General features: G+C 40.9%; 1 protein-coding gene across 1 annotated transcript in view; it reads right to left on the bottom strand.

The window, feature by feature from the left end:
- The window catches only part of LOC121092587 (von Willebrand factor D and EGF domain-containing protein-like), a 186246-nt gene extending 175934 nt beyond the window's left edge, over nt 1-10312 (bottom strand). The window contains exon 1 of the mRNA XM_040603822.1: nt 10160-10312. Within this exon, the coding sequence (XP_040459756.1) occupies nt 10160-10280 (121 nt within the window). The 5' untranslated portion in view covers nt 10281-10312. The remainder of the gene's footprint in view (nt 1-10159) is intronic.
- Between the last annotated feature and the right edge of the window lie 1759 nt (nt 10313-12071).

The raw sequence follows: 12071 nt of genomic DNA, 5'->3' as shown, positions 1-12071 counted from the left end.
GTAAATAATCAGCCAATGCCTAGTCTGGCTTTAATAAAAATTCATAGATGAAGGAAAACCTCATTTATTAAAATATGTAAAATTCTGTATTTTTCCAGTGGCTTGATACCTATCAGAGGAGAGGCCGGTGCCTAGCAGGAGTGTTTGGAGGCAGTGAGAGCAGCCAGCAAAGCTGCACAGTTCATACTCCTGCCAGTGTATGGTCATGCATATTCTGTGGTGCTTTGTCTTGTCCTCCCTCCTTCAAACTAGGTAAAACTGATATTGCTCCCCCCTCCCTTCCTGAATGTATATATTTTATAGTTAATGAAAAAGCTCAGGAAATATAACTGTCCCTCGTATTGATTTTGCTTTTATATAGAGCCTTTTCCCCAAATGGATGCCAGAATGCACTCTTAAAATCAAACTATACAGAACAATAATTTCTAGCAGAATGGAAAAACATGGCAGCAACTTAAGAACGCGCTTGAGTGCTAGACAACACTTTAGGAAATGAAGGTGGCTTTAAGGAGCAGGAATGAGCTCATGGCCTTGAGGAAGTTATTGGATATGGGTGTGGAGCAAGACCCAGAGCCGCTTTGTCCACCCCCAGCTGCCCGCACTAGATGTAGTGGGGGGACACCTCGCCAGCCCCTTGATGAAAGCCCCTGATATTAGAAAAGGGGTGTTCCCAAGTGTACCTTACAGGCTGAAATATTATTTAAGCTACGAGAGCTCTTAAGACATCAGGGTTCAGTTCCCGCAACAAATAGCGCCCAGCCCTTTGTACAGAACTTACCCAACTGGGTCCCCGTTTAGCTGCCTGCAGTGTGCCAGCGGGTGCCTGCTGCCCCCCACTCCGGGGCCCTCATCAGAGCCTTCCAAATTAAGGGCTCCCTTGCCTTCAGTAAAATCATGATTTTTGTAAAGCAGAAATCAAGTTCACTTTGTCTCATTTTGTTTGTGAGGAATATCCCTTTCCCTTACGCCCTCCCTTAAGCACAAAACACTGCAGGCTCCAGGACACTCCATGGCAGAAAAGGACCTTTGGTTAAAAAGATGGTTGAAAATCAGGGTGTTAGAACAGTGATTTGTAAGCACAAATGAGCACAGATCGCTCCTTTCTGCATTGCTGGGGACTCGCAAACAAGAATCATTCCCAATATTGAAATTTACTGCCCTTTTTATTTAGCTTCTAAAAAATGTATGCTTTGCTTAGAGCTGGTCAGGAATTTTAAGTGTTGATTATCTTATGTGCTGTTAATGACACTTTTCATGGAAATGTACAAGTTTTGAGAAGACCTGTACTTCTTTTTTTGGTACACGTTTCATCTCAGGAAGGGAGGCATTTGGGGGCTCATGCGCTTGGACATATGGATTTGACCAAAATATTGTCTATTCATGACTTGAATGAACAGCTTACCTACCTGTCTAACTCTGAGCTGGAATTGCTTTACTCTTATTTTTTTTTATAAATGACAAATATACATTACACCATAGAATGAACAAACCTGCTGTCCATCGCAGTTATGAACACCTTTACAGTAGACAACACATGGGAGACTGACACTGAAGCCCTTATTGCAAGATGTGTTTAATTACTAATAGATAGTGAAACAGTTCAAATAAGAGATCTAAAGATATCCTCTCTGGCGTAATCGATAGACCAGTTCTAAGGGCACTTGTCTGTGACAGAAGAGATTGATCCAGCTCCTCTACCCTAAACCACAACATCTTTCTTGTCAGAAGTGATTAACAAAATATCAGGCTAACCAGTTAGCACTTTGGGGTTTTCCAGGTTCTGTCTCAGTGGCAAAGTAAATTTTTAATTGTTTTCAATTGTTAAAGCAATCAGACAGAAAAAAACACCCTTCCTGTGTGGATCAACAGCAGTTACTCACCCTGGGGTAGGTTACCCTAGGGAAGTCATCTAGCCTATGAACTGTTATGCAGATAATCACAGCACAGAGCTGGGCTGTAACAGCAGCGAGCCCCTGATGGAATTCAGAGGCAAAAATCTCACTTAATGGGTGGATTTGTGCAGCATATTTTTTGTGACCATCGTAATTTTCCTCCCAGCATTTCTGCAGCACTAATTTTAGCCATAGTTACATGAAGCAGTGCTGTAACAGTGGTGGCCAAAATGACATTTTCTGTGCTTATGCACACACATGGCCATCTGTGCTACCTCTTACAGGATTGCAATGGTTTAGTTTTGTATTCAGTTTAGCCCCACTGAAAGCAACAGCACTATTAATATATGTTAGGGTTGTCAAAGGCGTATCTTATTGCCCTGTGCTGACCAGCTGCAAGGTTTTAAATCTGAGAACCTCACCAAAGGGTCTTTCAGAAAGCCTGTGTTTCACTACTGGGTAAGGATTTCTCAGCAGACCTGATTAAAAGAAGCCAGAATAAAGTTGTCTGCTTCTTAGAAAAATAAAATCCAATACCACCACAAAAGCAGACATAGGGAGAGAGCTTGTTTTCCAGCTAATCACTGTATATACAAGCACCATTCAGTGTCCCCGATGACAACCTTTCTGAGTGGTAAAGAAGCTCCTTCCAGCCCAGTTTTTTGACCTTGTGAGTATTTCTGTGCCAGGGTCCTTGGGAGCTGCACGGGACCGACCAGGAACGGCTCACCAGGTCCCCTCGCATCCCACCGGCACTTAATGACGATGCTTGGTATTCTCGGGAGGCAGTCTGCAAGCTCTGACCTAAGACAGAAGATGAAGTTGGTTTGAAACAGCAGATGAATAATATTGTCAGGAGTGTATTAATGAAAGAAAGTGTCTCCGCACCCATGCAAAGAGTACAGGTAATAGCAAACAGAACAGAAATGTTAGTGGATAACAGACATTATGAGGCAGAAGGAATAACTGTAATTTTCATGACTAAGATATCAGTTATTGGAAAAATACGAAAAAGGAAGAAGCAGTGAAGGAATGCGGGTGCGTAGTAGATTTATGATTTATGTCAAAGCTATTTGTATTGCAAGGCAGTGATCATGTCAAGAGGAGAAAACAGTTGTAAAATTCCTCTGGGAGATGTATAGCTTGTGCTGGGATCATAGGCTGCAACTCAAATTCATCTATCCTGAAGCACATCAGTATCTTTAAGCCTAATGTCCTCACACAAGCACACGCTAGGGACAAGGTTTAAGTCAGACTTCAGCCCTCCACATCTGAGCTCAGGTCCTTCCACATGGCCATAGTCTTTCACTCTGATATCTTAAGGATCTGTCAAACCTTGGCTCCTAGGAGGTGTGCTGCAGCGGGCAGGATCACACCGGTGCTGTGCTGGGCAGGCACAAGCAGGTCCTGCCTGCCACCATTTGGGCAGATGCTGACCCATCAGCAGGGCAGGTTGTGTCCCTGCAGAGGTACTCCACGTGCAGGGAGTGGAAGATGAACAAAGTGCATCTTTGCTCCAGGCTGGGAATGTTACAAGCTACTCCAGCTTTCCCAGCATACCTGCTCACGGTGGTTTACTAGGGATTTCTTTTACAGAATCAGTTGAAATAACTAGTCCAGACAAAGGACTGAAAATTATTTGAAAGTGGAGGATTCCTATATTTAACGATTATGAGTGAGACTTGTAAAGGATCTTATAGGAGAAAAAAGAAGCCCAAATACTTCAGGAACGTTATGGGGTACGGGTCACTGAGTTCTACTGGCACTTACAAGACTTTGTGGGAGCAAAAAACATTTTCTGTGGTGGTTATGGGCTAGTTAAGGGAGAAGGATAGCTTTCTTTTATTTTTATTCTGCTTTATACACATTCAGAAAATGAAATGTCCAAGTATTTTACCACCTAAAAAAGGAGTTGCAAGTACATTGGGGTAGGAAACAGCCTCCTCTTCATTTTCCTTGTATTTCTTGCAAAAGAGAAACAAGGAATTAATTAGATTTCACCCTGTTTATGTCTTTGTTGCTAGCTCTAATAAAAGAACAGAGCAAAAAGCTCTGTGAATTTGTATATATCTTTCTCTCTAGCCCATTAAGAAAAGAACAGAGCTGATGATAAGGTAGCCTGAGTGAATCAAAGTATCTATGCTGGGTTATTGAGGGAGGCCAAGTCACAGTCAACTAATTTTATAGCATACTCATAGTTGATTATAAAGTAAATAATAGGAGGAAAGGGACAAAAATGACTATTAAAAATAATCTCTGAAAGATGTTTGCAAATCTGCCTCCTCTGGTAGCTGGACCAGATCAGCAAATAACGTATCTGACTAATGCAGTGAGAGCTAATAATGTTTATTCTAAAAAATTGTTAATTGTTAACTTATTAATATCAAGACATTAGCTTAGCTATTAACTAAACTAGTGGTTGAGGTTTACCTCCCTTTGCTCTTCGTATAGGTCTGTAGAAAATCAACAAGATAAAATTCCATGAAAAGTTTGCATGACAGTCAAACATCAGCAAAATACAATTTTAAACAGGGCTGAGAAGGAAGCAGGAGCTGACATAAGGCAGGCTCCTTTCTGTAAAGGAATGCTCTAGTTCAGATCCCAAGTCATTCTCCCCATTAAATTTATTACAGGGTTATTAATGCAGGAACTTCTGAAAACCCTTTTGTTTAGGTACCATCTAGATTTTTCCTGTAGACTTTTGCCTTCTGACACAAATTAAACATAACTTGGTCAGCCATCTAAAAAATGAAGGGAAAGAAAAACTCTGAGTCTGGGATGGTAAATGTTAGGATGTTTCTTACTAGCATAAGAAGGAGGAAAAGTTGGGGTGTCCACCGGTTCATGGAAAGTGCAAGAGCTACTGAGCTGATGAGGCATTAGAAAGATACCAAATGAGGGACCATTTACTGAAACTGTCAACACACAAAGCTGTCAGGGGACAGTTGAGCTGTAAAATGCTCCAGCTACCACAGGAGATGCATTACGTTATTGTGGTATGCAGACAAATTGCTCTCCAGCTCGTGGAAGCTGCTTTGTGAACAAAATAGGGGAATAAGATAAACTCGCTCTCAATCGATGAATTAATATAAAACCAGCAAAAGGAGCAGAGCAGACTACTACAATCCCTCAACTATATTAGGCAATCAATTTTTTCCCTTTCAATATGTAGAATATTCCCTTGCGGCTCCCCGTGGATGCCATGCAGTGTGAACACAGCAATCAAAGTAACAAACGTCAGAATAATCAAAATAACATGTGTCAGAAAGAAGCAAATGAGTACATACATTCATTAAGTAAATCTCCTAAGAGCTTAACACACAAAACTCTTTCCAGAAAAGCTGTACAAACAATTGCATGCACTAACACATGGCCTTACTGGTGTTTCAAAGTCAGCTGAAAAATATCCTTCAAACTAATCCACTTTTTTTTCTTTCTTCAGATTTCACCATAAATAACCTGTACTTGGGGCAAAACACATAGCATAGCTGCCACAATGAAATGAGTGAAGGTCATAACTGAAGGTAAAATACACTACCTTGAAGAAAACTTCAGAATCATTAAACAAGCAATATATGCTGCCAACCAAGTGTTAAAGACAATACCCATTTTTGTAGTGGCAACATCCACCTCCATCTGTGAGGTGACAAGAAAGACGTTTCATCCAGGAAGAAAGCAACCGAAGCGTCAGAACAAACCTACAAATGTCCGAGGAAACAAATCTGTAGACAACATCAAACCAGTAATCTGGCTGCCTTGAGAACTTTTCCCAACAAACTCTTCAAAAGCGGTACAGTATGAACTCAGTGAAAAATAAAGAAAATGGTACTTCTCACAATATTCTCAGCCTTTTGAAGTAGCAAACCTAAGTCACAAAAAAAATTGGAGGAAATATATTGGAATGAAAAAGCTATTTCCAGAGCCAGAAATGTTTTATTAGGCTACAGAAGTGGTCTAGGAAGAAGTAGGAACAAACAGAAAAGGAGTTCTGTCTCTAATGAAGTTAGTGCAGGAATGACTTTTCCTTCTTTTTGTCCACTGGATTTGCATGATAAAGTAGATTTAGCATTTTAGAAGTGGATGGATCCTTTCCTGATTGAGATCAAAGGGGATGTGGGGGAAATTTCAAGTATCTATTTTAAGTACCTTCTACAAGATGTTAAGTATCTATAACCAACCAACAATTCTTTGTGTCCCCTTGCGTTTGTGCGTGCAGCCATTTGACTTCAGGGTTTACAAGGAAGACGGAGAAAGATTCCGCATTTTTATTATACTCCTATTTACTATGTTGGCTTTCGTTTCAGTTATGAGTTGTGCTGCAGTTAATGGGGCTGGGTTGTGACTCATGAGGCCTCGATACAGATCTTGGCTCCACCAAAGGCTTTCCTGCATGACCTTGAGCCACTTCACGTCTCCATCCCATCGGTAAAACAGAATGATGATGCTTCCTCTCTGCAGCAATTTGTCTTGTCAATTTTGGAACAAACACTGATTTGTCTCGACTACTTGCAGCTCCTATCGATTGCAAAGGAAGTTAGATGTATACAATACTTCTTCAGATTTGGCATTTGGAGACAAAATAACTTTGAGGAACTGGACCATTAAAGCAAACATTTTGGCCATGAATGTCCTACGCTGTTACGAACAGCGTCTGATAAAATGATCCTCAATTTTAGTACGGCACAGAGTAACAAATAGCTGTTAAGGAGTTTAAATAGTACATGCATTTGTCAGGTCAATGGGAAACAGGCAAATCCATGGGAGACGCAGTAGAAAGGCAGCCTTCGCCCACTAAGCGTATTTTATAAGCCTGTATAACTTTGCAAAAAATCATTAATTTTTATCAGAAGATTAAAAGGCAAATGTGAGCTAAAAATTATTACCCTGCCAAATTTCAAAGTCCTAAAATCCAATAGTGCCATGCTGCTGTTGCTCAGGAGGGTCCCAACCACATTCGTCACAAGGCAAGAGAGGTTCCCTCGCCCCCAACCTGCAGCAGCCTCCTGACTCTGCCTGCATTGTGAAAGAAATATTCCTGCAGGAAGTGTAACCCTGTCATCTTCCAGAGAAAAAGGAGCGGGACAAAAAAGTTACCAGCAAACAGAAATCACTGTACAACCCCTGCTACTAGCTTCATTTTGACGACAGAAAAATCAGATAAAATCAGATTTCACTCTTTGTTCAGCCCATAGGAACTGGCTTAATTCCAGACAATGAAGCCAATGGGGTTACTTGATGCTGACAAAAGCTTAAATAAAAGGGAAATAGAATATTAACCTGTAAACAACTTTTGATAGTTAAAAATAATATCCAGAGAGGAACATGATGTAAAGGTGGTTCCTCTCCCTTTGGGAGTCATTGCTGCTTATTTGCTGTGGCCATGGAGCCTTGGCCTTACTCCTGTAGGAGGGCATTCAGCAGAGTATTTTTTGTTTGCACGGTGCTAGGAATGTCTGCTGTACTTCCCACAGAGGGAAGACATGGAGCCAGAATCATCCCAGGCTAATTTCTGAAGTCACAGAAATGTCCCTGACCAAACCCACCCATGGCCCAGGAGGCTGATGCCTGCAAATGGTTTCCAGGCCAGACACCCTGGGGCTTCCCTGGGGGTGCCTGCACCCCTCCTGTACTCGGGGACCTGGAGGGTGGCAGGAGCCCTGGGGCTCCAGGGGGTTTCTGGGGACCTGGGTGGCACATCTGAGGTATGGCCATTGGAAGGGGGCAGTGGTGTTGGGGGGATCATCTGTAGTAGATACATGAAGCAGGTGGGAAAGGTCCTGAATAGTTAACGTTATTCCTTTGGAAATACTCATAGGGGAAAGTTTTCTCAGCTCCAGATTTTTGGTTCAAGTATGGGAAGCCCATGGCACAGATTTTACAGCAGAAGCCCCCAGCGAGATCATGCCCTGCCTGTGGGGAGCACACAAAGCAGATTATATACTCTGATTTTCATTTCATTCTTCTAGGAAACACAAGACCAGAGTTTATAAAATTGCAAGACATACTGAACAAGTTTTGCTGTACTAGACTATTTTCATTGACTTTCTTACATCAAATGACAGTTGGGATTATTTGAGAAGGCATCGCCTTTGCCTGCTGGCTGGGGACACCCAGCCTTCCCCCACACCATCCCCTCGCTTCTCTTTCTTCACCTTGGAACACACTCCATTTTTTTCATATGCATTTCAGAGTTGAGAAAAATCCACAGGACTGACCTGGCAAACAATTAATTATGTCTGATTTTCCTAGACGTGTAACACCTTGCCATGAAGCTCCGGTGGGCTTCAGGAGCTTCGAGGGAGGCCGGTGCCTTTGCAGGAAGCTCATATCCAAATTAAACACTTTTCCAATTGTACCTTATGAAAAGGCTCCAAAGGGGATGGGGAGGAACTCCGTCTCGGTGGTGATGTTACAGGCAACTCTCTATTTTAAGATAAATACTTTTGACTAAAATACCTTTGTAAACAGATCTATTGTCTTTTTCTTTTGATTGACTTATTTACAGAATTTCATCAGAGGAAAGAAGAAAAGTCTGACAAGCTCTGTGTTGTGTCAGCCCTCCCACATCTATGATTCACTGAGCTGCTTTTGTCCCAGATGCTTTGCTTCATCTTCTATCAGACAGCAGCTACGGATGTTATTGGTAACCCTTTCATGTTTCTCAGTCATAGGAAATGGTGTAAAAACCACAAGTAATGAGAATATCCTCAGTCACTGGGAGCTTCGGTCCCTAAAATAAGACTGCAGAATGTGATAAAAGTTCTTCCTTGGTCTTTAAAGGACTTTTTCATCCTCTCCTTCCTAACAAGGCATCTGCAAAAAGCTGTTTGGTCAGACGTTCCTTATTCACAGTGAAATTCTTATGGGATTAGTAGGTTTGATAGAGTACAAAAGTAAACAGCATATGGCTCTATTAATATCGTTATAATGTCACAATGCAATCTGTCAGAACGTAAACTTTTTTTGAGCAGTTTCATCTACTTCAGGTTCACGCTATGAAAAAAAGAAAATGCCAAGCCTGATGAATCCTTCTGCATCACCTAAAAGATGGCAAGCTATTTCTTGCTTCTTGTTTTGTGCTCCCAGTTTAAGAAGTATGTCTATACATATTACCCCCACTAACAAAAATACAGTGGTAAATAGTTACTTAGTTACTAGGAGTTAAAAGGTCACTTCCCCTTGATGAAAAGCTTGTTCTATCAGATAAGTAGCTGCCACACTCCATGAAACTGGCAACCCTTCAAAAGGTTTCAGAAATTAAAGGCATTGTTTGAAGATAAAGGCAATAAGGTCATTTGCTTTGTGTTTAGTCCCGCAAAATTTTCTGGGTGACCCTTTGATATTCAAATGAAGAGTGCTTTAAATTGTTTTTTCTTCATAGAGCTAATGAGTACTGGCTAACAATGACTTTTAAGGCTAGTGGAAACTCTACTGGAATTAAATTTTGTAAAATATTGCACCATATTTCCATTAAGGGGGGAGTGCCTCCACAGTCTGCCAAAGCTGTATCCATAGGCACTCACAGCTCTGTGCTCTGGTCCTACTGCTTTTCTCAAGTTTTTTATTAACTCTGTTTTTACTAGTTGAATAATGTCTAGCATGATTTTCAGGGTATTCCCGCAGCAGATTAATAAAGCTGTATAAACAAGCTACATATGTAAAATCTATGTCCTCTTCGAACTCTATGCTATAGTGAAACAAGCCTCACATTTAATGTGTACAGTAGCAGCAAAATTACTCACCAACTTTTTATTGCCAAAGACTGTATGGCTGTGTATTATTATATGTGTAATTAACTAATCTATAATGTTGCTCTGATAGATGGTGTATATGCTTCTTTCCTTAGAAGAATAGATTCTTATTTTTAAAGCTTTTCCTTCTTTTATCATTCATGTGTTCCATTTATGGGAAAATGTTATAAATATTCTTTAAATCACTTCATTTTTTTTTTCTAGTGGGATGTAAGAATCTCCACAGGTTTGTAATTTCTTTATTTAAAGGAAAAAGAAAAAAAAAAAGTGAGAGTCCTCTGATGGACAATAAAATTGTGTGCTGTAAGCATGCTTGGTTATCACTGTGACCTTCTTCATTACCTTACTTGTTTATTTTAACCTTATTCTATTTTTGAGTCTCTTTCTAATAATAGCCCTCTCTCACTCAAACCCACTTTCAAAAGTAAATGCAAACAAGATCATCTCAGTTTAAAATACACATGAACTCTATCCCCCAAATGACTATCAAATAATTAAAAAGTGCAAAATCCTTACCTAATGGAGCTGACTCAGTGCTAATGGCCAACAAGGGAATCCAACAGAGGTAGGCAACAAGTTGGAGATGCTGGTGGAAAGGAAAGGGCTGCTGCATATTGTCCAAGCTAGTTTTATCCATGCATCTGCAGTTGCTTAGAAGTTAACTTTTAAGTACTAAACTTTGCAGTAAAAGCCATCAGCCTGCCTGCCCGTTTCAATTTTTTTTTTCTTCCCTTTTTTTTTTTTTTTTTGTTCTGTTCAATCCACTCTCTTGGAGAGGGCTTAATGTGTCATTAATCCCAGAATTTCCAAGAGGGAAGCCCTCCAGCTATCCACAAGCCACACTCACCGCCCCCTCCCCCCCCACACACAAGCGGATCAGCGGAGAGCATGTGTCCCTGCAGCTGCTCTGCCTGCAGCTGCTCTGATTTACACACCCGGTAACACACCCGCGCACACGCGGAGGGTGAGAACAGTGTGTACCCTCCGCCTGGCTGGTAGGAGGTGATCCTGGAGAAATGAGGGTTATAAACCAAGCGTGCCTGCTGGTGAGGATTTTAAAGCAGACAACGCTAACTTCAGATTATTGCAGCCGTAGCTGACATCGTGTTTATATGAGAGGGGTTTAAAAAATGCTAAAACACAAGCTTGCAAATAGTTTGGGTTTTGGCTTCAGATTCTTGGAGGTTACATTTATGCAAAGCTGTTACAGAGGTGGTCTGCGCAAGCACAAACAACAGTCCTGAAGGTTTGTATCTTGGGTTGCTGTATCATTGTCTGGTAGATTAGAGAATAGTCCTTTGCTACTGAAATAAAGTGCAGCAGCGTTTGCTCTGCCAGCTCGCCCTGAAAAATGAGATGTAAGTTTCAGAAGGTCGGCTTGCCGGCAATGATAACAGAAATAGAAAACAGAAGCAAATGGCAGTGAAAGAATTCAATCACTCACATTGCTCAATCATATTTTCCTGAAGTTCAGTCTCATTGGAAAGTGCCCTGTTGCTACCACATGGGTCTTTTGTGCTCCTTCTAGCTGGTGTGAACAATGCTTGTTGTAGGACGATGCCTGTTGCTGGCTTAATGCGCAATATGAAGAACTTGCTACCGAATCACACGCTATACTCTGATACTCATGGCATTTTATTTAAAAAGCGCTGTATCCCCAGCCACTGTTCAGTGTTTTCCATACCTGCCAGCACTTCTTTCTTTGACGGGTGAAATTTGACTGTTTTGTGCCTGCTTGTTTAAGTGAGGATGTTGCAAATTATCTGGTAACAGAGTAATACACAAGTCTGTAAACATTCCATGCAAATCACTGTGAGGAGCATTTAATCTAAAAGCATAAACAAAGCCATTAAAAATATCTTGCAGTACAGCCAAGGAGTTTCAAATGTTGTTCTTTTGGCTTAACTACATCCCTTGAGGAGTTTTACTACTGGGTTCCTTGAAGGAAATATAGGTTATTTAAGAAGAAGCTTCTAAAACTTTTTTTTTTAAATTTTCATTTTGGATTTCGATGTTGCAAAATCACTGCTTTTACCAGTCTCACTGGGTTAGCTATCTCATAGGTCTGACTGGTAGTCCTTGGGAGTTTTTGTGAGTTTGTCTATTGATTTTACTGATGTTCAGATTATATTCCTTCAAGATCATTAAGACTCCAAGACCAGTATTTCAGACATCTTTCTTTTCCTACGAGATCCCCATCCATTTCTTCAGTACAAATGTATGACAAACGACAACATTCCAGTTTATCTTCAACAGGACACAATTTCTACCTTTACATGGCTTTTTCAGTTAATGCTTGAATATTTTTTGTGGCAGTTTCACCCCTCTGATAGGGGCCTGATGTCCTTTGCCTCTAAGTTTTGGCCTAAATGCCATAGCTCTAAGGTGTAACTAACTTCAATGAGAAAGAGATTGAAATCTGTTGTGG

Source organism: Falco naumanni, chromosome 8 (assembly GCF_017639655.2).
Source record: "Falco naumanni isolate bFalNau1 chromosome 8, bFalNau1.pat, whole genome shotgun sequence".
Classification (NCBI taxonomy): Eukaryota; Metazoa; Chordata; class Aves; order Falconiformes; family Falconidae; genus Falco; species Falco naumanni.
Note: the sequence above shows the minus strand (reverse complement) of the source record. Positions and strands in the feature narration are given on the sequence as shown.